Genomic DNA, 25,757 nt, shown 5'->3' with positions numbered 1-25,757 from the left:
AGGCAGCTCGATCGGTTGATACCAGTTCTAGGCCATTCAAAAGCGAGTGCGGTATAGTAGCCGGTATAGTAGCCCTCGAGGCCCTTACGTTGCTGCTTATCGAACCTGTAGAGTTTCTTCAAAAGAAGGGGTTGACTTGATCAAGGACCTTTGCTTTACGATGGAAAATCGATGCAGATGGTGCCATATTCCGAAAGAAGTTCTCTCCGAACCAATGCAATTGTCTATTTGAGTTGGATGACCACGAGCCCATTATGCACGCAGACCCAGTGATATTCGATGGGCACATGCTTGTATCTGCCGTAACAAATCCCAGAAACCGACAAGACTCCATGAACAAGAAGGAAGACAGATACCAGAAACCAGAAACGATGAAGGAAAGGCCATACCACCATGCAAATTTGCGCACCCACTGAGGAATCACAGGCGAAAAAAGACCCACGTTATTTCCTTTCTCCATTAGGAGCCTCATCTTCCAGATCGACCATGTCCCGCAGTATGCTTTTTAAGCCTCGCACCCCCCTCGTCTACAACTGTATCCGGAATACGCACATCTACCTCCTCAATGTACTTCAGTGGGTCGTAAGGTGCGTTCTCCGCATTCGTTGAACCGTCCTTTTTTGTTCCGTTGGCCTTGCCTTCTGTCGTCCCGTTGCTCGTTCCCCCGTTCTGTTCTGAGCTGTTTTTGGAGCCCAATGCGGGTGGCTGCGGCCTTCCGCAGAAGCGACCACGGCGTCGAGGACGTCGTCGAAGGTCTCGCAGCGGTGGGCCCGCAAAAGCTCTGTCGCCAAGCTGGTCACCCGCTCTGTCCAGCCAGCACGATGTAATGATCCGAGCAGGGTCTCTTGTAATTCCTCCAAGGCGGAGGTTGCGGCGAGTTTTGTGAGGAGGTCCGACTCGAGGGCGTCTGGAGTAGATGAAGGCATGATGGAAGGTAGGCTGGGGCGGGGTTCAGGCCCACAGGGAAGGTTCTAGAGAGCTCGGTGCCGTCGGTGCAAGGGAGAGAGGGCTCTTCGGCCAATTTCTAATACACCACGGTTCCCTGAATTGGTGCACGGCGCCTCTTATGGAAGGCCTAGGGCTGGGTGGTATGGTATGTCGTATGCGCCGGCGGCTGGCGGGTCGGGATCGGCGAGGGTGGCGCCAACGAAGAAGGGGAACCTGCCCCCCTGGATGTAGACGTGTTTCCTTGAGGGAAGCGACACTGATCCCTCGAGGGCCTGGCGAAGGATTGGTTGGCGTTTCCGGCGCACGGAAAAGTGGGTATGAAGAACGAGGAGCGGTTCCGCGGTCCGGCTTCTGTCGAACGCCGCGATCTTAATTAGCGCTGTGGCGAGCTAGGGCTGACAAGGGCGTGGGGGGGGTCGCGGTGCTAATGCCGTGGAGGGTCTTAGCAACTCACGTTGTAGTAAAGGATATGGGATTGAGCCTCGTCGACACTGGCGCAACGCTGGCGCAAAAAAGATGGATGCGGAGGTAAAGTTAATACCGGAAGGAAAGAATAGGGTCAGGGCGAAGAGAAAAGACACCAGGTCAGAGATCCTGACCCATTGCACACTCGGATGTTGGTACGAAGAAAATAGGCAAAGAACAAAGAAATATATAAGCCAATTCACAATGTACGGCGAGCCTGATCCCCCGATCGGAATGGACGCACAGGCCAATCGGCGTGGAGCATGGCGATGCGAGCGGTGAATGTTGCTTATACTTCGAGTGCTGGCGTAGAGGTTCACAAGAGGATTCAGCGGGAGCCTGGTTTCTGGATTGTATGGGACTATGCGCTAGAGGGCTCATGATATCGGAGACGTATACAATGTATGTTTAATTAGCAATTCCTGCTCATCTGGGTAAGACGCTAAGCGCCGTCAGCCACCAGAGCACCATTACTAGCAAGGAAGCCAACCATTCCCATGGCAGAGGCAAGTGATTTGGAGTTGCCTTCTCTGAATATCCTTCTATAAAGTATAGAGCTACGCTACCAGGATACACTACTCAAACTTAAACCTGGGGGGCTAATGGTTCGGACCTGTAGTAAATGGGTATGTAATGCCGGCAGAAATCGCAGCAAATCTAGGACCTGGAAATACCCTGCCCAGTTAGAAGGCATGCAGAGTTAGGTAGTATCTCAGCTGCATTTCTTGAATGTGACCTACGCCTCTTTGTTTGCTGATACTATTATATTCCTTGGGACCATAGCAGGCTTTTATGAACCAATGGAGGATGGGATAGGAAACAACCCATAGTCCGAAATGTGTGCACTTTGACGGCTAGTAGTTTCCGATCCAATGCAAGTGTTTCCAATAAGCGGATATCCGGGTCTGCCTTTAATCTGAGCATACTGTTTCATAATAAGTAGGCAAGTCATTCTTCGCCTTTCCGGGTTCTGGGGTATCTTCAAATCTAAGACACCCGGGTCTAGGATAGTACCTGCATAAGGGCGTGAAAAAAAAAAGACATACGCAGACGAACCTACCCCACCAACATCGAGCCAAAAATGACAAAATAGTGATCCTGTTGTCTTCTGCAGACTATTTGACAGTTTGTAAAATCCCCCATGTTTCAATCCGCAAAGAACGGGAGAAAATGTCCGGGTGGTCGTATACAAAAGAGCGGCACACTATCGGCAAAGCTACCGAGTCCAGGCCCAGTCACGTGGAGCCCCATGGGCTCGTCCCATCTGAAGCGGCGTCCTTCTCTTGAGATATCTCGAAAATCGACCCTCTCGGCTCCTTACGATTCTTTGCTGCTGACGGAAAGGAACGCACGCGAGATCCTGGTCACCCTTCTCTCCCGCTTGTTCAAACCGCCCCGGGCCCAGTCCATCCTTTCGCGCCGGGCAGCTTTCCCCGCTCTGCTTCGGCGCCTACGATCGAACGTAGCGCACACTTTCGCCATACCTCGTGACTGTTTCTTGGGACTCTTCCGAGGAACAAACCAGCTGCCTACAAATATAACAGTTGCATCTGTGACAAGCGCCAGCGAATGCCGACCCCTGCCGCCGTTTGACCTGACTCCGTGTCGACCCAATCAGGTTTGTCATCTTGAGCGTTCGTCGCAAACGTTCTGGCTCCTGCGTTCCTCAACTATTGCATTAGCCTACGCATTCCGCACTACGCCGCTGTGGCGGCGCTTCATCAAACGCATCTCGTATCCCCAGTTTCGCCTAGTACCCTCCCAGCCTCCTGAGCCATGTCTCTCCACACTTCCTACCACGACGCGGATTCAGATGCAGATGATGAGTACGAGCGCAGCATCATTACGTCCCCTCACCTTCAAACCGATTCCGAGGCCTCCCCCACCGACTCAGACATCCCCTCTTCCGAGAACACGCCGACTCGATTCGGCCCCCCGAGCGATGGCCCTCGCACACCACGAGGATTGATCTCGAACTGGACTGCCGATGATTGTGTGGAGCTTTTTAACATCTTTGAGCCTGTTGCAGTACTGTGGCTCTTTCAGAGGTGAGTGCCAGCCATGCAATGATCGGCCTCAAGGTACTAATCCTTCTTAGAAAATGGAATTGTTGGTGAAGCGCTCATTGCGCTCAAGCATGATGAATTGAAGGAAATGGGCATCAATAGCGTCGGACATCGTCTAACCATTTTAAAAAGCGTCTATGAGATCAAGATCAGACAGAATGTTCCTCTTGACGTGGATCATTATATCCCACTCTGTTCGTTTTCCCTCACCCAACATATATGCACCCGTCCCGGAGCTAACATCGTTCTTTCGCCAGCGGCGGACCAAAGCCCGAACGAAAACGCTACCCAGCATGATATTACTCGTCTCATCCAATCCATCCAGATTAGGGACCAGAAAATCTACTCAATCGAGTCAGATCTTCGCCGCTTGACCGATGAATACCGGCGGCTACGGAAGAGATCTTGCCCATGATCAAAATGGCCAAGGACCGATCTCAACCTCTCCCCCCTCCGTCGACCTCGGTCACGTCGGATGGCCACTATGACTCTCCGACTCTCCACTCCAATACTTCTTCGCTCACCTTAACCGAGAATTCCTCATCAAAACTGGCACGTGCGTTCTCGAAGCGCACGTACGGTGGGACTACTCCGAAGACCAACTCGCCGACCCACATCCCCCTTCATTCTACGAAGGTAGGAATCACCATGATGGATCGCGCCTGGACCCCTCCCCCGCGGCCGTGGCCGCTTCATCCCATCTCATGGCTTCGGTAAATGGTGGTTTACAGCATTCTCCAGGAGCTACGTCGCCAACCTCGCCCAACCATACTGCCCAACAACAAACTTTGAACCCTCGATTCTACACACAGCCTGGTGCTACCGGTAGTCGGCTTACGCACGACCCGCCGGAAGACCCTCCAAGAACGCAATCGCGCGGTGATCGACTCACGCCTGGCCCAACTGGCCCCACCCGAACCGAAACCCCGTCTACCCTGCCAGGGCCAATCACGTGCCGGCGGCGCACCCCCGGCCCAAGCAGCGTAGAGATCTTCAAGTCATTCCGTGTTTCTTGGGAAGACCCCTGTTACAAGGTGCTTCCCGCCGCGTTGCGGAAGTACAACATCCACAGCGATCCCAAAGACTATGCATTGTATATTGTGTACGGAGACCAGGAACGATGCCTCCAATTGGACGAGAAACCTCTTCTCCTGTTCAAGCAACTTGAACGCGAGGGCCGCAAGCCCATGTTTATGCTGCGGAAGATTCAATCGGACAACCCATATTCAGCCGGGATCCCTGCCTCGGCCCCGAACAGTGCCGGGTTTGACACTGGGCGACAAGCGTCGATCAATTTACCAGGCGGTGTCTTGTAATCTTGTCTCAGTCACCTCGTTGCATTTGTGTGTCGCTTAAGCTTGAGATACCCGGTGCCTTTCATGACTAGCCTTTGTATTTACTGTTCGATTCGTTGCATTTGTCTTTTCTTTTTTTTTACCCCCCTTTCTTTGGGCTCTTCAGGCGGAGATGACGATCCATATACTTTCTTGAAATATTGTTAGCAGCGAGGGCTGGGCTCACCGATACACGTCAGCATGGAAATGGCTCTATTTTCAAAAGGCAGAGATTCTTTTGTATTCTGGTCTCCTGTGGTTGTTTCCAACGCCATTCCAGTAGGTTCTGGGCGGGCAATGTCCGCGCAATGTCCACGATGATAATTTTCCATAACATTAGCCACATCAGCACACTCTAGAGATACCAGTAAGACCAATGCTCGTATAGTTCAAACCTCATAACTTGAAGACATCAAGCCCTCGGGCTTCCGGATCCCCATAAAGTTCATGTGGGGGCGTAAGGGGTATGCGGGGAACCCCAACCCTTGGAACGGCCTTAATTATTGGGAGTTTCAGAAGGGTGGAGCAGAGATACCTAGGTACTTGAAAATAATAGGAATGAAAAACCATGAATATGAAAGATCTTGGCATTCAGAGACAGATAGAAGAGAGTAAGAGCATAGTATTCGGTTTCCTAACGCAAGTACCACCTCCCTTGCAGAGCCAATGATGCTCGAAACTGCCCTTCTGGGCCCATTCAAGCAGGTTAAGCGTAGTTGCGCCCTGTTTACTTCCCCTCCCTGACGTACCACCTTTCGGTCCTGTTTCTTCCATGTCAGTCTTTCTTTCACAGTATTCGCATCATGGACCCGTTTCTGCGATTCCCAGCTGAGATTACTCAGGAAATCATTCGGAACACTGGCGACTTTGCGAGTGTAGAAAACCTGATACGTGCTTCTCCACAAGTCAAAGCTGTGTTCCTTGCTGATCCTTATCCCCTACTACACTATCTACTATCCTCACACCCGGTCACATTCACCTCCGAGATTCGGAGGCTGGTATCAAGCATAGTATTAGCTCGCAGTCTACAAGCCTGCTATACCAGCGTCGACGAGTATAAGAAACTCGACCTCGGTACCCCCGAAATCAGAGAACAGATCTGCAACCCTGACACTGCAGCCCACGTACTCCATACCGCAGCCCGGATTCAACGGCTTTCATGTATCTGCCTCACTCGTTTCCGTGCGAATCTAGTCGCTGCGGTAGGATCCCAAGATACTGGGGACGTCCCAAACGCCATTCGCGGTCGGAATGCCGGCAGGCCATTTGCCTGGATTGAAGAGTATCGTATCCAGTGGGCACTATGGCACCTCCAACATTATGCTGATCTCCAAAACGTCCACAATACACCTATGGAGCCGGATGGCATAGTCCAGCACTATAGAGACTGGAATAACATAGATCTGTTTATGGCCGAGCAAATATGGGCCGTCGCCTCAGAGCTGGTGGGAATGGGTTTTGACTGCTCTAATCCAGTCGCCCCCAATGAAGCACAATCCAACTGGCTCTCAGACGCAGCCTGGGGGTTCCCGGGACACTCCTCCATCCCTTTTATCCGATCACTGGAGCCTCCTGCTGAAATAGAGAGGCAATTTCGCTTCTGGAGCCCACCGGCTGCTCCCGCCAAAGCTTACAAAACGGAGACCTGGCTCTCGCACGCAAGATCGAAATTATTGGCGCCAGGGCAGATGCGGTTTTTCCGATCAGAAAGTCGAGATAAGTTGGCCGGCGGGGGAGGGAGACTGTATTCGCGGACTATGATGGATGTTGCTCCGTACAGACGACTGGGGGTGTTTCTGTGGGATGACTGGCGGATGTTCTCTGTTGGTCTTCTGTCGGATCCCTGTTTGGAAGAGCTGACGACGACGCTGCTGAGCGCTTTTGAATCGGTAGGGAGCTGCGAGAGGATCTATTCGTGGGAGGATATAACCCCGTGGGAGGAGATGCGGGAGAAGAGCTTGAGTGATCATACGGTCTCGAGGGCGTGGCTGAAGCTAGCTTGTTGAAAAAGAGTGAAACAACGAGTGAACATGGGGGGGTTCTTTCTTCTCTGCTACCTAGTCAAGTGGTTGGCCAATGTCTAGACAGGTGCGGCATTAGTGGAGATCACAACTAACCCCCATCTCTAATATATGGAGCACGCAGGTGACTAGGGATGCGACTCCCCTGAGAAGTTATATTAGTGATAGATAGCCAAGATCAATTATTTCCCAAGTTCGAGTTGGTCTCCCCTTATCGATAGCCTTGAGGTCCTGCAACTAGTCGGTATGGGACCAGGTGTCGCAGGGGGCGGAGGCCGATAAACCTTGATTATAGGATCTCGATAAGTTCTGAAGGCTTTTACTAGTAGTTGTAGAGCAGCTCTCAGTGCTACATGCCAGACAAGAGAGGGATAAGTGAGAGATGAATGAGCGATAACTGATTGTCATTGAGCTCAGACTGTTGCCAACAACTCTAATCCCTCAGTACCAGTGGGTAAGTGTCATAGATCGGTCACTGCCTGTCGCATGATGACCAGAAATCTTGTTCCATCTTTCACGACCTCACCTCTCTGCTTTTCCTTCCATAATGGATTGTCTCCCTGATGGATACATAGTGCGGAGTTTTTCTCGACTCAGTCGACTCCGCGTCGACGCTGAAACTATTCTACAGTTGCTCCAAGAAAACCAAGGGGGAAACCAGTGGCTAGTTGTCCTCGGTCTGCCAAAATCAACAATTCGAAAACAGGACGAGGGCCACGGTATTCTAGGAAACGTGAACTACCGCTTCCAGTGGGAGGGAACTACAGGCCTTATCCAGATAGCCCTATCCCCCTCCCACGAACTTGTTACCGGCCAGCTCCATACGGCGATTGATCGTCAACTTTATGCAATGGGAATCGAGTTTGATAATGCGATATGGCTAGGACATACTACTTACAAGCCTACTCCTACTCGGGGTAAGCAAGGCGATCAAGTCTTCGTTCCGCCATCCCGCCGGCCTATTCGCGGACAACTCCAGGGCTGGCCTACCTTAGTTATCTAGACTGGCGTGTCCGAGTCCCTCCCTCGTCTCCGGCACGACGCAAAGTGGTGGTTTACAGCTTCAAATGGGGATGTGCGGATTGTACTTGTGATCAGTATCAAGGGAACCGCCGTCTTATTTGAACAGTGGCAGTTAGCGCCGTCAAACACCCGCCCTCCCAGGCGAGCAGATATAGCTTGTCTACATCGTCAAAGCCCCCACACACCGATCCTCGCTCAGCAAATATACTCTGGACACAAATTGGAGATGACACCTGCTGCCGTTTTCGGGGCTCCTATGATTCTCCCATTTGCTGCGTTATATGACCGACCCGCCAGACGTGGCGGAGGTGACATCGTGATCACCGAACAAGACTTTCGCAGAATCATATCCTCCCTGTTTTAGGGCGATACTATGCCCCTCCAACCAAAAAAAAAACCTACTTGCCAAAAGCGGTGATATAGATGCCTTAAAAATATTTCATGACCATTCAATGTTGTTCTAGCTGGAATCACATGATTTTTACGAGTAAAATACAGGTCGCTTGATATTCAGGCATCACCAAACATCAATATTTCCTAAATAGTACGAATATGGGGTGGGTATAGCTGAGAGGGTGGATATCTCTGCGGATGTGGCGCTTCTAGACTTCTGGTCCCCAGCATAAATTCGGCTGATGATGAGTATAATGGATTTTCCTGGATTTCAAGTGGTAGGTTCTAAATCAGCAAGGCTGGATGACATGCCAAAGTGGTATCTGTGAGAACACCCCGTCCGGCTTTTAGGACGCGCCAGGACGGTCGTCATGAGGCAGGGAGAAGTATAGTGGAGGATACAAAGCACTCATCCACATGGAGAATGGTGACCAGATGGCTTCTACTATCAAAGCATGATTTCTGATGCATTATTGACCATTATTCTGTTTTATATTTCAAAATGTCATTCAATCGGCTGTCAAAGGCAGCAAGAATATCATCAGCATGCCTAATCGAAATATGAACAAGCTCATCACAAGAATACACTCCCTTAGGTAGACACCAGGATTATACATCCTTACAGCTTCACAAACTTCGCTTTTTCCATATGAGCCATGTTCATGAAGGCCTCCACAAGAGGCTCGCGGTCATTAAAGTTCGACCCGGACTCGGCAGCAGCATCTTCGATTCTTTTCCTACTGGCTACCAGTTCTCTTGCCACTTGATTCCACTCAAGCCTTTGCTCGGAAATAAAGGATTCCTCCAAAGATGGTCTCACATATACTGGGACCACTTTTGAGTTCGATTTGCGAACATGCCCGTCGACGATGACGGTCTCAATATCGCGAACTGAAGAATGAAGCACAACAGCTGCGACGGGATCTTGCTCCGCCGCACAAATCATTCCTGGGCTGGTTCCGTCAAAGACGACGATATCTGCCCGTTTCCCGACTTCAAGAGACCCAAGTCGATCCTCCGCGTGAATCGCCCGGGCACCTTGTATGGTAGCTAATCGGAAAACATCTTGGACAAAGATATTAAGTGATCGGGTACTTTTGCCTTGGGCGATGAGCTGCTCGTTGCGCGTTGCTCTTTCGTGCTGCAAGGCAAGGCGCATCTGTGAGACCATGTCGCCTGAGTTGTTGCTGTGACAGTCTATACCCAAGGAGCTTATATCGGTACAACCCTCTCGGAAGCAAACGATATCGCCGTGGCCCATCTGTAACTCTGTACTTGGGGTTGTAGAGATCCAAGCTCTAGCCTTGTTGAGTTTCCGAATATCGGATTCAGTGAGATTGGAAGCGTGGGACAAAAGGATGTCGGGACCAAGCAGATCGTATGAGTCTAGCTTGTCTACCAGCGACTCATCCCCTAAAGTTGGTTAGCGTATGGCTATGCGGCACCGTGCTTTGACCGACCGAAGTATTTCCTAACATAGTGCGAAGTGATGACTTTCGTGCCTAGCGCGCGAGCTTGTTGGAAGAACGGCACAACCTGCTCTTTAGGGAGCATAAAGCCGTCGAAGCCCAGCCCCAGCTCCACACGGCCGTCACCAAAGGGTGCCAGTGCTGCAAGCTTCTTCAGATGGTCTATGACCCAATCATCGAGCAAACTGCCGTCCACGCTCATCTCGGGGTGCCATGTCTTCGTTCGCTCTGTCGGGGTATAGCAAAACACAGATCTGATACCGGACGCAATAGTAGCCTCGACTGCGTTTGAAGCTGTATAATTTGTTGGTCCAAGTTCTTATCGTACCCCGCGACCTCAGAATTTAGCTTACTATGGGCGGAGACTCGCTCATATGAGCATGATCCACCACGGTAGTGGTACCCGCATCCAAGGCTTCGAGGCAGCCTCCTAGCTGCCCCCAAAAGATGTCTTCTGCGGTATAGTTTGCATGTTGGGCGTTGCCTGTGGAAGGTTCAACAGCTGTTCAGAATTCAATTATTTTCCTCTGCATACCATTTGGGTAATATTCCACAAGGGCCTGATCGGCATGACGGCCTTTCAACTGCGTTTGCCACACGTGGTGATGCGTATCGACGAAGCCAGGAGAGACAATCTTGCCTGAGCAATCGATTATCTCCGTATTCTCCGGCGGCTCTACATGCGGGGCAATCTGGGAGATTTTACTTCCCTCAATGAGGAGTGAGTGTTCTCGCAATGGGACGACATAGCCGTTCGGGGTTCCCGACGGAACAAGGATGGTCGCATTGCGAAGAAGGATCGACATATTTGACTGAATGTTTTGAGCACGAGTTATCAAACCCTAGTTGAGGAAGCGAGTTCCATTGAAGTGCTTAGGCGTTCCGGTTTGACATGTAAGATGTCAGGCGGATTCGGAAGTTCGGATCTTTGAATCGGAGAGAGCAGTTTGGAGGACGATATCTCCGAAATGCTTGGCTTCTGTACGCTGTGTCGATGGTCATCAACGCGGATGCAAACAATTACAACGACAGGATCCTGGCCCGGTTAAGGTGGGTCCTGGTGCGATGCAGTTTGCATCAACACGTCATGTCGAGTCTCTATATGGCCGACCAATCCTGCAGCTTGAACCCCAATCCACTAATGGGCCTAGGGCCAAGACCCAAAGAACCCGTCGAGGCTCATCACGCGGGGCCACTATATACCAAGGAACTTGAACCCAAATATCGCTATTGACATAAATGATGCATTTGCCCTATCGAGTCCGGTAGTTTCCAATAAAGCCTGATCGGAGATCTGATATTGTGGAAATTCCCACCTGTGCAACCAGAAGACATGGTTTGTACTGCGTACATGCCAGATTGTACTCGCGTGTGGGCAGAAAGGACGAGCACCGGACATCTTATCATCACGTGGCTTCGTGTTCCAACGCGTCGATAAGTTGATAAGGTCGGCTTCTGCGTCCCAACGCGCTGCATTGCCCCTGATGAGCTGGGACAGAGTCATCCAAGACTCTGATGAGGAAGAACCCCTCATTGAGGACGATTTCCCCGCCTCAACGGACCCATTGCAAGACCTCGGGTCTCCCGCAAATCACTGCGACGATGCAAGCAACAAAGATCCATACGAAACAGTCGCGCAAGCTGACTACCCAGTCACGGAGGAAGTGCCAGGTCCAGCATTGAGTGTCAATTTCGATCAATTCCTCCAGTCCCAAGATGGAACCCAGGCGCTATCTACCTCATCTCAACGCCAACGTGAAGAAAGGTGGATTCCCTCTGCCGATGGAGGCGGGGGTGGCTCAGTTGGTGAGTTGTCCGTGGAGGCCGTTATACGCCTAGTCCTGCAGGGCTACCACCAATCGAATGTATGGCTAATGAACCTTCTTCAGGTGCAACTATGGCTGAAATAGGTCTTGCACAGCAAAGACTGTTCGACGACGAGGGTTCCAATGCAGGTCAATATATCCCGTCTACGGCAACATTCTACCCAAGCGAGATTTCCCAACCGGGCTCTTTTCCAACAATCCAACAATTCCAATACCCCCGCTACGGGGGTTCAACTGAATATTTGCCCGCATTCACTCATGCACCTCAAAATGGCCCCTACGAGGCGACCCAGCTCCTCCCGCAGGGTCAGCCACTCCTTCCAGGATTCAGCACGCCTGCAGCCTCCACCAATTTGGATGCGCACGAAGATATCTCCGGCTTCTCCCCATCGGCACAACTCGCCGAAAATCTCGGAGATAATCTTTCCAAGAAGGCTGCGCATCAAGCCAAGCCAATTCAATCCGCTACTTATTCACCCCATGATACTGAACCATTCTCCTCAGTAATATCACCACTGCCGGATACTTCCAAGAACGAGGATCAAACGTCTGGTCTGGTATCTCCACAGAAATCACCGGGAAACACCCACGACGAGCTCGCCTTGCCTATTCCCACCGTGGAAGTGGCCGGCGCGAAGAAGAAGCGCGGCCGTCCAAAGAAGCAGCCATTGGGCGAAGACGAAGACGACGAGCTTGCTTTGTTCCAAGACTCAGACCTGACTTCTACAACCAAGCCGACAGCAAAGCGACGTCCAGGCCGGCCCCCCAAAGCTGCTGGCATACCTACCGCGGATGATAGTTCGGGTGATACTACTGCCTCAGAGATGCCGGCAAGCAAGATAGTGGTTTTGAACGTCAACGCACTTTCACGAGTCACTAGCGCCGACACCCCCAACTTCACTAAAGATAAAAAGAAGGCAACAAAGGAACCGAAAAAGAAACAGACGAAGCGGGCAAAGGCCACCGAGACCGAGAGCACGACTGCTACCGACGATGATGTGATATGGATAGATTCCAAATCCGCTGAAGCAACGGAGGAAGGCCAAGGGCACTCCCACCTAAAGCCCGAACGACAGCCATCCATGCCATGTGACCCTCCACAGGCAGAACCGAAGACATCCCAAACCATGAACCAACAACCCAAACCATCAACAGAGAGACCTGCTCCGAAGAAGCGCGGAAGGAAGCGAAAAAATGTACCCGAAGACACGCCCAAGAGCCCTTGCCTACAGAAGTGAACGATGCAACAGAGACCAGCGGCGCAGTCTCTGGCACTGAAGCAGGCAAAAGTGAAGATACCGCCGGCGACGCATCAAACCCAAACACGGGCAAGGACAGCAAAGATGCACCGCCTGACAACCAAGAAAACCAAGAGCCGAAGACATCTGAACAAGAAGCCCCGTCAAAAGCCGAGCCTGGTGAGCTTCCTAAAACGCCCGCAGCCAGTATGCGCAGTAGCTTGGACAGACCAAGTCCGATGTTTTCGGCAGGCAAAGTGCCCTATCGTGTCGGACTATCCAAACGAGCTCGAATTGCCCCGTTGCTCAAGGTCGTGCGGAAATGAGGGATGGATGCCGAGTATCGAATTCACCATTTGGGCGCCCCTTTAGGAGTCAGCTCTTTCTGTCTCCGGGTTAGGGTGCTACTCGGAAGTTTGCTGTTTTGTTTTGCTTTTATCGATATACCCCGTTGCTCTTGTCTGCTTTCCTCATCCTCCGTCTTGATGTTTCAATACTATGACTGTTCTGCATGGTTTCCAGGAAATACCCAGTCTCGTGCATTCAAATGCTGGCACCTCCAAAACTAGAACCATGGGCCTACTCCCTACCTCCACCGTACTTCTAGTGTGCACACAAATAAGAATCATAACTAACATTTTTCATCTGATGGAACACCGCACCTAGGCCAGTAAGTTCCGAGGTCACTCAGAAGTTGCGCAAGTTCCTCGAACGAGCCTCCACAATAGGACATACGACTGGAAACATCAAAGCAAGGAGCGTAGGTGGATATAATACATAGACCGAGAAAAACACCAAGCTGGGAATAATACGGCCACAGACAGCCGCCAAGTTCACAAACCAGGCCAGCGGATGGTTTCCGCCAACGGCCTCCAAGGGCCCAAAATTGATTTACATCCAAAACGCCACCATCATTGCTAAGAAGAGCGACGTCGCGGCCGCAGTACCAACACTGCGATAGTCCGAATCGGCCTCCGACTTGCCGCTCTTGTGCGGAAAATTGGGATCCCATGCATCTCCGTTTGGTGGTGCCTCGATTGTACAATATCCGGCCTCTTTCTGGCAGCCAGGGCCACAATGCGAAGTTGAATTCCCGCACGTGCTCCAGTTGCCACAGCAGATACCAAAACTGGAGCCCAGACAGGTATAGTTCTTTCCACAAGTACCGTCAACAGAAATCTGCATAGGAGCCGCCTTCTTGGGGCCCTTCTTCTTGCGGTGACCTGGCCAGCGGCTGTCTTTGCGGTACCATAGCTCCCGAGGGTCTTTGAGGCAATCACCGACTGTGGAGGGACGGTAGCCGAGACGCGCCATCGTCTTCAACATGTGTTCTGTCAAATTATGGACCGTCTGCTCGTGAGCATCGTGAGCAATGATGAGCCATGACTTGGATGCGGGACTAGCAGCGGACAGAGCTTGGTCGAAGATGTCCTTTGAGCGTTGAATCAAGTTCGGATGATCGTTCTTGTAGTCGTCGGTATCAATGTCATACAAGATGATGTGATAACCCAACTTTCCCAAATGCTCGCGGCAGCCAGAATCCTTAGCACAACTGGAATAGGGAGGACGCATATAGGTGGGAAAGCTTCCCATGACATTGCGAAGCGCAGCTTCATTCTTCTCAATCTGGTCTGCACGTTGTACAGCTGTCACCTTGCTGAGATCTTCATGAGACCAGGTGTGACTGGCCACCTGGTGCCCACTGAGGAGCATACGTTCAATCAAGGCGGCCCACGGAAGATCCGGATCGTCGATCTGGCCTTTACCATTATTGATTCCGGTTATGAAGAAGGTGGATGGCGCTTCGTACTTGTCCAGCAGGTCTAGCAGATCGTTGGTATATCGGGTAGGGCCATCGTCGAATGTCAGAGCAACGGTGCCGGGCACCGCACAAGAACGGATCTCCTCAGGTCCGTACGGAACTGCGCCGATGTGAGGACGTAGGATTTCCTTAGTAGGAGGACCCTTGGGGGTTTTATGAGCGTCGCAATTGCCAAAATCAATCTGACAGTCTGGAGACCGGCAATGTGCCTTGGTCGTGCCACAGAAACCTCCGAACGGACAGAATGTCAACCTCGACGCACATTTCTTCTTCAGGATACACTACTCACCGACACTCGAGCAACAGGTCCCACTGGGGCATCTTCCCCATTTCTCCCCACATCGGTATTCGAGGCTTTTGGTCACCTCACCAGAAGCTCGGCGGAGGTGTGAGACGGGAAGATGCTCATCAATATCCGCGGCACTGTCGGACTGAGGAATTGCTTCCGATGCTCCGTCTTCAGTCTGACTAGTGAGTAAGACCGGCCGCTGGTCGACAGTTGGCTCAGCAGGTTCGTCAATCGTGACGGAACCCGTAACCGACGCGCCCAGGCATGGAAGGATGGTAAGTGCAAGACTAATTGGGATGAAGAAATGATAAGAACGCATCCTGGATTGATACGGATTGGGTTAAATGAGTATCAAAATGGAGAATACACTGGAGACCACAAATGCTTTTGGGAGAAGACACAAGGGGAAGCAAAGAACAGCACAAACATCGATTCTCGCGGAAGGCAAGCACCAGCCGAAATGGAAGGAAAGAGCAACTCCACTACCAGCCTCCGTGGACTCCATAAGCGCCTACTAAAGTGCAACCTCCCGGTAAAGAGGGCATACACGTATTCTGTACTTGGTATAATCATTAATATGGGTGTCGTTCAATTCTGTTATGCTGTACGCTTTGTGCTTTTAAGTTTAGTATACCTTTTGAAAATCGTGAAAGTTTCGCTTCAAGCAATTCATGCTCCCACACTAGTCCGTGTAAATTGTGCAATGCCATGATGATGGCGGATGAGCAAATGCAGAATCATTTTCGAGCGCCGAATCAGACTCTATGGGGTAGGATCCGTTTTGTGACAAGCACCTTGGCTGGCAGGGGGATCTCTTCCCGACTTGGTTTTCGAGAATGAGAAACCAATTCAGGTAGAAGGCGCGCCCCCTTCTCCCAATGCGGCAAATACAAAAGGAACAAGCGTGGGGATATGCGGGCCGATCTTCGTCGGGGCACTTCGACTGATCGTGCCAACCAGGGCAATCAGGTGGCGACGATGAACAATCGAAATGTTTGAACTCAGGTCTTTGGCGATCTCGTCAACAAATTTATTAAGCTGAGCATCGGACAAGTGGAGAACTAGCGCGGATATGGCGGCCAACGCTCGCTTGGTAACAACGGTTCCAGCAGTGTCATTATTGATGATGGCCATGACAGCTCCCTGCAAAGCGTCTAGCTCCGACTCTTGGAGAAGAGGTCCAAAACACGTAACAATTTTGATGAGCACGTCAATGGCATCACTGCTGAACCCTTTCGAAGCGTCCTTTTCAAGCATACCCGGCACCATGGATCCGCGTCTTCCGGAGGGAGATTTGGTGGGACCGGTCAGGCGGGGAATGAGGACCTGTGAGACAGCCCGATATGATACCATGACACTGTTGCTGGCGGGTTGGCCGGGTTGGGGCCGGGGAAGCATGTCAACGATCGTGCGAAGGGCGGTATTAGGGACAGAGGTGTCGATGGTTTGGGATGTGGTCAGGTTGCTCAACTGCTCAAGAAGCGGAATGAGAAGCTCGAAAGGGAGCCTGAGCGCTAGTGGGCCGAGACTAATTCATGACAGGTAGGGTTAGCACAAGATCAATGTCCAAGGGCCCGTGATGCGAACCATTTCAAAGCCATGTTTTGAACATCGCCATGCTGATCGTCAAGGGCCTTGAGGAGGCCATTGGAGATTTCGTTTGCTGATCGGTTATCAGGTCCAAGGGTCGCTATTTGGGGACTCGTGAGAATCCCGTGAAGATCATTTAATGACATGTATCGTAAATCCGAGTCGGAGTCTTCGAGCTTGCGCAGCAAGCTGGAGATGTTCTGCTGGGTGACATGGCGGTCCACCATGGTTCCAGAAAGGGCCAGCTTAGCTTGATAGAGTAGCTACAGGTACAGTCGCAGTAGGAAGTTTAACGGTGCGCTGAAGGGAGCGAGATGGTTCCAACAGGAGGCCTGTAAATTGGCAGCCCACTTACGGACGTGCGGGGAGTTGCCGCCTGGATCATCAGGAGACACGCGCCATTCCTGACACGTGATGCCTTATCACACGTGACACATCTATGTATGATTCATTGCTGGTCCTTTTCTCTCACTGTAAGTGTTCGCAATGGAGGTAGCGACGGTAACCAAAAATACATAGAAGATACTTTGAAGGTCCGCATTCGGTTGGTGCCATTGCATGCTTCGTGACTAGGCAGATATTCCTGGAGCGCAAGTCGAAGCGAACTTCAAGATTCGTGATGAGTTTCTCCTTTTCCTTGAAGATCAAACGCTGAGCAATACAAAAGACACCTGTCATTCATGGAGCATACCATATTCATTGAATTAGTCCTTGCATAGTAGGTGGGTGGAATACTATGTCTCGTAGGCGGTCCCGGGGCTGGATGATGCAATAGTTGATCTAATCTGATAGGCGGGAGCTCCAGCCATCTCCACACGGCCGTCCGAGCTTCCCAGCTGCTTCAATGTGCCATTGCTCTCCAGAATGGTCGAATTATTTGCAATATGGCCAATATATTATAGAGAGGGAAGCGTGTCACCCCTGAAAACTTTCCTCCAATAATCTCGATGGAGACCCTGCCGTGCATGCCTCAAATGTAGAGCTCCTGTGGGGTTACATCACCACCGCACAGACCAACAGGATATACAGGGAACTGGTCTTACGATGCCGTTACTATTCCTGTTTAGTGCCAGAGCTGGGGAGGCTGGTCCCCGGTGCCGCTCCTCCCGTTGATGTTTCTTCCTCTCTTCTCACCCTCTCACGCCTCGTCAATTCTTGATCACCCCCATCGTACCACCATGGTCTTTGCACGTCGCTCAACTCTGCAGGCTGTCAATGCTGCTCGAGCTTTCCGCACAGCTCCTTTGGCTACAAGATCCTCCCAGGTGATTGGTCGCCGATTCAAATCCAGCGGGCATCAGGACAAAGGATATGATGATCACTCGACCAGTGATCTGCCGTGGTACGTACCTTGGTCTCGGTCTATATCTTCCAATTGCTAACCGTGCGATTCTTTCCAACAGGCTTCTTGGGTCTCTTGGGATAGGAGGTCCTATTATTGGATACCTTATCTATTCTGGCCCTTCGAAGCCGTCACGCAGTGACAGCCATGGCGGCGCACATGGAGAAGTTCGCAAAGAGTCCCACAATTCTGATGCCGAAGAATCTCAGGAAGAGAGCTCTGCTCCTGAAGCTGAGAAGGAGACTGCTGATGGAGAGCAACAGTCAAAGGAAGATGAGAAGCCTGAGCAGGCTTCTGAAGAGAAGAAAGATGATGAGAAGGAGGACAAGAAGGATGACGACAAGTCGGAACAAGGAGACAAGTCTCCGGCAGAAGAGAAGAAGAACGATGGCGAGAAATCAGGCTCTGCCGAGTCTGGCAATGATGAGGTTTGTTCATCTAAGAGACCCATAACTAGCTGTTTACAGTTCTCACCATTTCTTTACAGAAACAATCCGCCGATCAGTCCGATGGATCAGAGTCCAATTCTTCTCAGCAGGAAGAGTCGTCTGGTTCTGACAAGGCCAGTTCTAAGGCAGATGAATAAGGTACCTACGTACCTACCATCTACGATGCTGTCTTTTCCGAGATGGCCTGTTGTAGAATCCTGCCTTTTTACGAGGTAACGAATGTTACAAATATCTATGTCAAGATATGACTTGGAACCCCGAAACGCGCTTTCCGTGTAATCTGTTCATCCATGTATCCATAGCAAGAATATAACTTCAATCTGAGCCTGAGTGGCCTGTGTGACCGAAGCCCCTTCGTACGGTGTTCTCAACGTGCAGCAGTAGTCACATGGAGACATAGGGCATGGGTCCACGCCCGACAACCGTTCATTGGCATAAAGCGGCACATCATGAGCGCTTTCCCTCCCTGATGAGTAGCCGTTACAGGGGCCATTTTCCAGTCAGGGTAGACGTTTTCCGAGATCAGGCCCTGAATCCGGAAACACTTAACATTCCTGACTAACTTTGTCAGAATTGTCACATTGGAATTTGGTGATACTCACCCGTAGGGCTGCTATTCCAAGTTGCAATCGGGGAACGAGCTCTCGGAATCACCGCTGATTGAGGGTTCTCCCGTTCGCTACGCGTGACCTTGGACTAATTTAGATTAAAAGTTGCAAATCTCTAGACAAAATTATTTGCCAGTCCAGCGAACCAGGATGAAAAGAATACAGGGAGTGGTCTCGATCGAAAGCTTGCCCTCGCGGTTGCCTTCTGAAATATTGCTACGGAACTCTATACCAGGCCGCAGTATACTCATTCGGATAGTATGCCCGCGCATCCAAGCACGCCTCTTCCTGCAATGGATTTGTTGGAATTGGGCTCGGGCTTAGAGACCATAACGGGTCTCCAGATGAAGCTGCAGGCTGGAACGGAGTCTGTATGTCGCATACTTGAAATGGCGGCATGCTAAGCGCACAAATTGATCATAGGTTCTCTCCATTCCCTCTCATTATGGGGTCGATACCCTATTAATTCTCTCCCGTTATTCATATGTAATCAAAGTGGTAAATTAGTGGTATACCAGTATATAAGCAAATAGACATACTTCCATGCAAAGTGCGACAACGAGCTTCTTAGCCGACATACCCTTCCTCAGCAACGCAAACCCAGACTGAATACACTCCACTCCATTTCCAACAACCCCTGGCTTGAAGGAAGTCACAAAATTGTCAGCTTCCTGCGCCTTGGGCCAGAAATCCGTGAATACCTCCCGCGCAACCCCGTTCTCAAGTGTAAGGCCAATCGCAACAAGATTATATTTTAAGCCCTGGAACATGCTGCGGATCTTGAATGAAATTATAGCGTATAGGAAAGGAACTGCAGTTCGCAGCACGAGAAAGCTCTGCCGGTCATCATGGGGTATAGGAAAGGTAATCATGGAGACCAATCGACACTGCTGAAGGATGGAGATGCATTTGTCTGCAGCCCCGGCCCCAATAGACACAGCGCCGGCAAGAGCCTCCCCCTTCGGAGCCGCAATCTTATCTCTGACGGCTGTCTTGCTCTTATAATCCCAGACATTGGTGGCAATCAGCTTGCGAGCGAGCTCGTGCTTCCGGGGCGACGCTGTGCTGAACACCTCGTAGCCAGCTGCAACGGCTAGCTGGAGCATTGCATCCCACACTCGTTGATCCACCCCATACAATAACAGTCTCTCTCGTGGATTTCGGGTAGAACTCTGTGGGAGGCTGGAGTCCAAGCTGGGCGCCATCAAAAAGAACACTCAGAGCGGTCGCGACGCCCAGTGGGAGCGTAGCGGCCTTCTCGAACCCAAGATCCGCCGGGATTCGTGACGTGAGGTCTTTGTACGCGACAGTATGCTCTTGAAAGGCTCCTTGGGCAGAGTCGTTGATCTCCTTCTCGGCTGCCCTGCTGAAGGCTAACACGCGGTCGCCAACTTTGAATCGCTTCACGTCGTTCCCGACTCCGGCGACTTCGCCCGCCATGTCTTAACCGAGCACAAATAAGAATGTCAGCCATGTGTACATGTTGCCGCGGGACTGAATCCATGTGTCGATAAGATTGAGGGCAACGGCGCGGTTGCGGATAATGACTTGACCTGTGCCAGGGCGAGGTCGAGGGCCATCTCTGACCTCAAAGGACGCAGCTTTCTGGGAGGACTGGTAAGCTCCCTTATTTCCAGTCATTATGATCTTTTCATAGTAGTGGAAATCTGAATGATCTCCAGTTGTGAGGGAGCTATGAGTACTAACAACGACCTTGGGGGTTCATGAGAACTATATACTAAAGAGCAGCACCAGGCCAGTGTCTGCCGGAACATCCAGCTAGCAGATCTATCTCCTAAATCCCAATCCCTACCCCCATGAGCACTGTTAACTCCACGTAGCTCTTAAAGTGTCAGCATCTCATGGCTCCCAGCAATCAGAAGCGAACCATGCCAGATCGGCCCCCACCTTTGCGGACGATCGGGATCGGATCACTCTCGATGATTTAAACCTCTGCCAGTCCACCTGGCCACAAGAAACATTTATCCCCCTAATCCCCCACTCATGGACAAAACAAACCAACCTCCGCCCAGCCGCAAACGAAACAAGCCGCAACTATCGTGCATGGAGTGTCGGCGCAAGAAGTAAGCCTGGTTCTTCGTATAATGATTTCTAGATGCGTCGCATGCTAAACCCGCTTGTCCGGCACAGGCGCAGATGTGATCGGAAGAGTCCCTGTGATCGATGCACCAGACTCGGGGCTGCTGCTAGCTGTGTATATGCACCTTTCCAGAAGACGAGGCCCGAGTCAGCCCCGAGGCCGATCAGGGCAGTGGACTCTGATGCTACACGAGAACTAGCAGTTGGTTCTGATGACGAGGCCCCGCCTCTAAGGAGTAATGTTTTGTCGGATGAGTACCTACGCGCTCTGTATTTACCGGCGATTCGACGAGCTGCCGACCAGGGAGTTATTCGGCCGTCAGGTGCGTGCAGATGTTCCAAGTCTCCAGCTACTGGTAGCCGAGATATCAAGACGGTGCTGACCAATATCCTAGAAAGCATTCTTTTACATGATTCATGGCTTTCACTGAGCAATATGAATGTGCCGGTTAATGCCAGCGGGGCTGAGCAACAAGGCGCAACTCACCGGGGGTCTTCAACTTTACACCACACAGAGAAAAAGCTCGATAGCGGTAACGAGCCTGTTCCCTACCATAGCATATTCGGATTCCCATTATGACATCTGAAACGCTAATACACTCCAAAAAGCTGAATAATTCCATGTAAATTATTTCCTTGGGTCCTAAAAATCATACTATCCGTGCCAAATACACACTCCCCCGTGATCATATACATTCATCCCAAGCGCGTCAGCCATACCGAATGCAAAAGGGAAAGAGAAAAAAGAAACAAGAATTCAAGGTCATGACAAGCGGAGAAATGACTGTGCACGAAGGAATCTCAAATCCGCACAACGCACCCAATGCAGAAGCTCAGCCCCGCGACTGCAATAGGACCCGAGCTTCGAAAATGCATAATTATAAACAGGGGGTGGGAAAACCCCCGTAGCGGCGATAGTAACAAGTCAAATGCGACAGACCACAGGCTGGGGCATGGAGCCAGATGTAGTCACCGAGAGGGCTTTTTCCACACCTAGGCCGCTCATGCTTTCCCCGAGCGAGAACGCAGGTTATGCAGCTCGGGTGCAGGCTCTCCATTGACGAGTACGGGAGGGACTTGGTTTTCCTGCTCGGAAGATTCCACCCCCGTGACCAGGGCGGCCTTAGACTCGGCCGCATTTTCTACCTCCTCCTCTTCGGACTCGTCGTCGCTGCGCTCGTCCTTTTTGACACTGTTGAAGATGTAGTTGGCGAGGATGCGCAGGATGAGGAATAGCCAGAAGAGGTTGACGGCCTGCAGACTAGCGAGGAGAGCGAAGGTAATGTATTGACTGATCCAGCACTTGTATTGCTGAGTTTCCCAGTTGAGCTCAAAGGGGCCTACGGTACGGAATTCCGTCAAGACAGCCCAGAGGATCTTCAGGTTGAGAACATGGCGAAGGTAGATCCACATGCCTACAAACATGCCGAAGTAGGGAACGGTGATCCAGTGGTCGAGGTAGTTGAGCGTCTTCGAGGTCTAGAAACAATTGTCAGGACCCTAAATCTCATTATAGCCTTTCCGTCCATACTTACAGCCAAGAAAAAGTCTGAAACGTCGTGCGTGATGTACACAGCGAGACCCATATACGTGAAATGGAAACGATAGCTCAGGCCAATCAATGCAAGAGTGATGATGTGGTGGCCGACCAATTCCTTAAAGTCCTTCCGCGGTTTCTCCAGTTGCAGCAGCAGCACAATGGCCTGCTGTGCCCAGTAACTCGCCTCGAGGAGGTAATATGCCTTGAAAAGAGCCTCATGCTCGCGATGAGGAAAGCCCTCAAACATGGCCGTTGTGTTGAAGTACCAGATATCCGATCGCTTCATAACGTACAGACCAAACGGGCCGAACACTCCAAAGTACAGGGCCGTGTACACCTGCTCCATGAAGCGCGCCGTTTTGCCCTTACCTTTAATTCCGGCATACGCAGCCAGAGGACGGATCATCTGCTGCATGATAAACTCGCGCGTAAAGGAGAGGACGACGGTGTAGAAGGCCACAAAAGCAATGTCCTTTTTGCCCTTTCCGTACATGACAGGACCGCCGGGGTACTTGGGCGGCTGAGGATAGGACAGGAAGATAGCGCTGTGCATGGGATTCGACGTGGTGGGGTTAATTGCATAGAGTGACAGCAGGAACACCGTGATAAGCAGCGGCAAGAGCCAGGTGTACTTGAGGCATGTATCCGCGAACCGATGGAGGAGGGAGCGAGCACGGCGTTTTTTGGCATGCGGTTTGCTCGACTTCTCGGAGACTGCGGAGTCCAATTGCTGCGCGAGAGTCGTATTAGCATGCGACCGAAGACCGTGGAGCATGACGAGGAACGCATTCGCCTACCTTATGCATGTCGGGGAGGTAGGCTCAACAGGGCTGACGTCGTTCATGGTGGACATCGCGGGGGCGCTAGTGTCGCCGCGGATGTCTACGCCCAGGTTCGACCTACCGCGAGGGCGAACCATTGTGGCGTATGTGGGTGGTTTGCTCGGGGAGAATTGGGGGAAGAAAATGCGTGGAGGCGGAGATTAAGAGATTCTGACGATGAGGATCCATCCGCTCTCACGTGCAGGGGTGGAAAAAGAAAGATGTAGTCGATCAATTCTGGAGGAGATCGTGGAATTACATTCCGATCTACGGATAGACACTTGTATTTTTGTGAACAAGGACCATACTTTCTACGAGAACTTCATCGGGAGATTTGCTCTAGAATCCATTGCTATCTATCGGTCCGCGATGATAGAGTAGCGTTTCTAGTAACATGGGACTTGAGCTCCAGTCCGCCCGTAATATACGAACACGACATCCAGTCTTGGCATACCTCCTTTTCATTATAGATCGCAGCTCGGACTGCTATGGAGCCATTAGAACGGCTGTTTGCACTCTACTGTACTACACGGTGTTCTCATCCTATGTAGCTATCCGTTTCAAGGGCGTGTCTCGAAAAAGGTTTCGGCTTGGAAAACAAGGGAAGAGGAAAGTGATGACGTAGGTGGCATGTTTCCGTAATATCCAGCAACTTACTGCCTTTACTGACCCGCTTTGTAAGCAGTTCGTCCAGTTGCCAGAGTGGTTAATGGGTTCGCCTGCTAAGCGAATGTCTTCGGACACGCAGGTTCGAATCCTGTGCTGGACGTTTTTTTTCTTTCGCGTATAGAAAAGTTGCGCACCTCCTGCCAACCTTTACGTTCCCTGGGTATCCCGCCTATAAGGATCAAAAAAGAATCTGTCCCACCTTTTATCGATGATTCAATTTCTAAGACTAGGAAGAGAGTGAGGAAATCGGTGAACAGAATGTGGTAGATTTGACTGTCATCCTGGGATATTTCCTAGAATTGAATTTTAGCACTATATCACCAGAGATACCGAGGTGGGAAAATCGAACAGACTAAACTTGGCTGATCTAATTGAATCGTAATCTCATTGTCTAAAATAAGACATTACTCTATAGTAAAAGATGTGTATCCAAAATAGGAAATGGGCAAATAAACATGGTGAGTCAACTGAACCTTACTGCGTAGCTGTCCGTCGCTATTTCTCCGTACGATGTTCCTAGCAGCAAACCCCCACGGCGTCCGTGACAATATAGTCACCTAGGTTTGCCAGGATCTCTTTCTCGAGGAATCCGGTCCCCGGGGCCCTGGCACCCCCGACGACTTCCAATTGTGCCTTGGTATAGACCTCTCTCGCCTTCTGCATGGCTTCAGCATTGGCCCGGCTCGTTCGCTTCCGCAAAGGTTCCCCTTGGTCTCTTCCGGAGTCCTTCAAGCTACCCAGAATCACTTGGCGAAATGTTTTCACATATACATGTATCGATGAGCAAGAAGGCCGTCGTTGGGCTTCCTGACAGGGCCGTCCAGCTCCAACTTGAAATCGACTTGCACTTGAGAGCTCAATCTCTCAGCTTTCTTCGCTTATGAAAGCTTCCAGGGGTGTTCCGGCCGGGAACAGAGTGTTTCTATATCATTATAGGAGCTCAGATTTGCATTGAGTATTTATCAGAGCCACAAGACTATGCTGATCAATTTTATATTGCATGACGTTACCCTGTAGAATTGGCCCCTGCCAAGAAAACCTAAAGCAGCCCCCCATTCTGCGAAGTAACAAGGCTGTCGACATTTGACCTTCACAAGTATTAGCCCAGAACTTGCAGAACATCTCGAGCTCAATCTACCATATACGATGAATTTCACGCCGCCATCAACAGACCAAATACCCACAGCGTGGAAGAAAGAAGTCGACAAGTGGATGACCTACCACGTCGACTTCGGTGCAATCCTTATGTACGCCCAAGGCGACGTTCCAGTCTCCGATCTCGAAGAGGTCGTCAGAATCGCCAAAGACAACTACATTAAAACGGTCCTTTTTGACGAAGAACTTTGCTCTAATTTCCTGACGCCCGCGCCGGGGCTGGACACCCTGCGCCAGAAATCCCCGCTGGAGTTATTGGAGCACCATGTTCTGCACCAGGATAAAGGCTGGAAGCCCACTACGGGAAACAACTCGGGAGACCTGGACTGGTATCCCTTCAACTATGTGGTTGTGGGACCGAGTTGGCGGTCGGAGGGTGTTTTGGTTGTTGACCTTGCTTCTGAGAACGATGATTATAGAATCGATTCTTGTATGTTCAAGCCGGAGGACTTGGGGTTGCCTTTGACGAGCATGATTATGGGCGACGAGTATTTTGAGACTTTGAAGAAGGCTTGAGGCCGGTTGCTGTGGGTTTCATTATTGGCGGTGGGAGGGACTCAGTCACGGAGGGGAAGGTATCAACGAATCT

General features: G+C 51.1%; 15 protein-coding genes across 15 annotated transcripts; 8 read left to right on the top strand and 7 right to left on the bottom strand.

Moving 5' to 3' along the window:
- Positions 1-468: 468 nt before the first annotated feature.
- Positions 469-926, bottom strand: N7468_003793 (uncharacterized protein; the record flags this gene model as incomplete). The annotated part of the gene is made up of 2 exons (XM_058473090.1): positions 469-669; positions 729-926. The coding sequence occupies 2 exons, from the start codon at positions 924-926 to the stop codon at positions 469-471; spliced, it is 399 nt and encodes a 132-aa protein (XP_058332093.1).
- A 2,263-nt stretch (positions 927-3,189) lies between these two features.
- On the top strand, positions 3,190-3,894 carry N7468_003792 (uncharacterized protein; the record flags this gene model as incomplete). The annotated part of the gene is made up of 2 exons (XM_058473089.1): positions 3,190-3,406; positions 3,533-3,894. 2 exons carry the CDS (start codon positions 3,190-3,192, stop codon positions 3,892-3,894), a joined length of 579 nt encoding a protein of 192 aa, XP_058332092.1.
- A 5-nt stretch (positions 3,895-3,899) lies between these two features.
- On the top strand, positions 3,900-4,795 carry N7468_003791 (adaptor protein STE50; the record flags this gene model as incomplete). Its single annotated transcript, XM_058473088.1, has 2 exons — positions 3,900-4,115; positions 4,211-4,795. 2 exons carry the CDS (start codon positions 3,900-3,902, stop codon positions 4,793-4,795), a joined length of 801 nt encoding a protein of 266 aa, XP_058332091.1.
- Positions 4,796-5,616: 821 nt separating this feature from the next.
- On the top strand, positions 5,617-6,819 carry N7468_003790 (uncharacterized protein; the record flags this gene model as incomplete). Its single annotated transcript, XM_058473087.1, has 1 exon — positions 5,617-6,819. One exon carries the CDS (start codon positions 5,617-5,619, stop codon positions 6,817-6,819), a length of 1,203 nt encoding a protein of 400 aa, XP_058332090.1.
- Positions 6,820-7,381: 562 nt separating this feature from the next.
- Positions 7,382-7,837, top strand: N7468_003789 (uncharacterized protein; the record flags this gene model as incomplete). The annotated part of the gene is made up of 1 exon (XM_058473086.1): positions 7,382-7,837. The coding sequence occupies one exon, from the start codon at positions 7,382-7,384 to the stop codon at positions 7,835-7,837; it is 456 nt and encodes a 151-aa protein (XP_058332089.1).
- A 1,032-nt stretch (positions 7,838-8,869) lies between these two features.
- On the bottom strand, positions 8,870-10,525 carry N7468_003788 (Metallo-dependent hydrolase; the record flags this gene model as incomplete). The annotated part of the gene is made up of 4 exons (XM_058473085.1): positions 8,870-9,663; positions 9,711-9,996; positions 10,073-10,203; positions 10,255-10,525. 4 exons carry the CDS (start codon positions 10,523-10,525, stop codon positions 8,870-8,872), a joined length of 1,482 nt encoding a protein of 493 aa, XP_058332088.1.
- A 678-nt stretch (positions 10,526-11,203) lies between these two features.
- Positions 11,204-13,109, top strand: N7468_003787 (uncharacterized protein; the record flags this gene model as incomplete). Its single annotated transcript, XM_058473084.1, is given in 3 exon segments — positions 11,204-11,525; positions 11,609-12,634; positions 12,649-13,109. 3 exon segments carry the CDS (start codon positions 11,204-11,206, stop codon positions 13,107-13,109), a joined length of 1,809 nt encoding a protein of 602 aa, XP_058332087.1.
- Positions 13,110-13,674: 565 nt separating this feature from the next.
- N7468_003786 (chitin deacetylase CDA6) lies at positions 13,675-15,213 on the bottom strand (the record flags this gene model as incomplete). The annotated part of the gene is made up of 2 exons (XM_058473083.1): positions 13,675-14,834; positions 14,895-15,213. The coding sequence occupies 2 exons, from the start codon at positions 15,211-15,213 to the stop codon at positions 13,675-13,677; spliced, it is 1,479 nt and encodes a 492-aa protein (XP_058332086.1).
- Positions 15,214-15,743: 530 nt separating this feature from the next.
- N7468_003785 (uncharacterized protein) lies at positions 15,744-16,711 on the bottom strand (the record flags this gene model as incomplete). Its single annotated transcript, XM_058473082.1, has 2 exons — positions 15,744-16,422; positions 16,482-16,711. 2 exons carry the CDS (start codon positions 16,709-16,711, stop codon positions 15,744-15,746), a joined length of 909 nt encoding a protein of 302 aa, XP_058332085.1.
- A 951-nt stretch (positions 16,712-17,662) lies between these two features.
- N7468_003784 (uncharacterized protein) lies at positions 17,663-18,412 on the top strand (the record flags this gene model as incomplete). Its single annotated transcript, XM_058473081.1, has 3 exons — positions 17,663-17,826; positions 17,888-18,254; positions 18,314-18,412. 3 exons carry the CDS (start codon positions 17,663-17,665, stop codon positions 18,410-18,412), a joined length of 630 nt encoding a protein of 209 aa, XP_058332084.1.
- Positions 18,413-19,386: 974 nt separating this feature from the next.
- On the bottom strand, positions 19,387-20,323 carry N7468_003783 (uncharacterized protein; the record flags this gene model as incomplete). Its single annotated transcript, XM_058473080.1, has 2 exons — positions 19,387-19,980; positions 20,099-20,323. The coding sequence occupies 2 exons, from the start codon at positions 20,321-20,323 to the stop codon at positions 19,387-19,389; spliced, it is 819 nt and encodes a 272-aa protein (XP_058332083.1).
- Positions 20,324-20,326: 3 nt separating this feature from the next.
- On the bottom strand, positions 20,327-20,524 carry N7468_003782 (uncharacterized protein; the record flags this gene model as incomplete). The annotated part of the gene is made up of 1 exon (XM_058473079.1): positions 20,327-20,524. One exon carries the CDS (start codon positions 20,522-20,524, stop codon positions 20,327-20,329), a length of 198 nt encoding a protein of 65 aa, XP_058332082.1.
- Positions 20,525-20,999: 475 nt separating this feature from the next.
- On the top strand, positions 21,000-21,563 carry N7468_003781 (uncharacterized protein; the record flags this gene model as incomplete). The annotated part of the gene is made up of 1 exon (XM_058473078.1): positions 21,000-21,563. The coding sequence occupies one exon, from the start codon at positions 21,000-21,002 to the stop codon at positions 21,561-21,563; it is 564 nt and encodes a 187-aa protein (XP_058332081.1).
- Positions 21,564-21,985: 422 nt separating this feature from the next.
- N7468_003780 (TLC domain-containing protein) lies at positions 21,986-23,442 on the bottom strand (the record flags this gene model as incomplete). Its single annotated transcript, XM_058473077.1, has 3 exons — positions 21,986-22,462; positions 22,519-23,316; positions 23,359-23,442. 3 exons carry the CDS (start codon positions 23,440-23,442, stop codon positions 21,986-21,988), a joined length of 1,359 nt encoding a protein of 452 aa, XP_058332080.1.
- Positions 23,443-25,159: 1,717 nt separating this feature from the next.
- N7468_003779 (uncharacterized protein) lies at positions 25,160-25,684 on the top strand (the record flags this gene model as incomplete). The annotated part of the gene is made up of 1 exon (XM_058473076.1): positions 25,160-25,684. The coding sequence occupies one exon, from the start codon at positions 25,160-25,162 to the stop codon at positions 25,682-25,684; it is 525 nt and encodes a 174-aa protein (XP_058332079.1).
- Positions 25,685-25,757: the final 73 nt, after the last annotated feature.

This window comes from Penicillium chermesinum, assembly GCF_028974085.1.
Source record: "Penicillium chermesinum strain IBT 19713 chromosome Unknown utg000003l:1.0-5111272.0:1.0-5115320.0, whole genome shotgun sequence".
In the NCBI taxonomy this organism is placed as follows: domain Eukaryota; kingdom Fungi; phylum Ascomycota; class Eurotiomycetes; order Eurotiales; family Aspergillaceae; genus Penicillium; species Penicillium chermesinum.
This window is presented reverse-complemented; position numbering and strand designations above follow the sequence as displayed.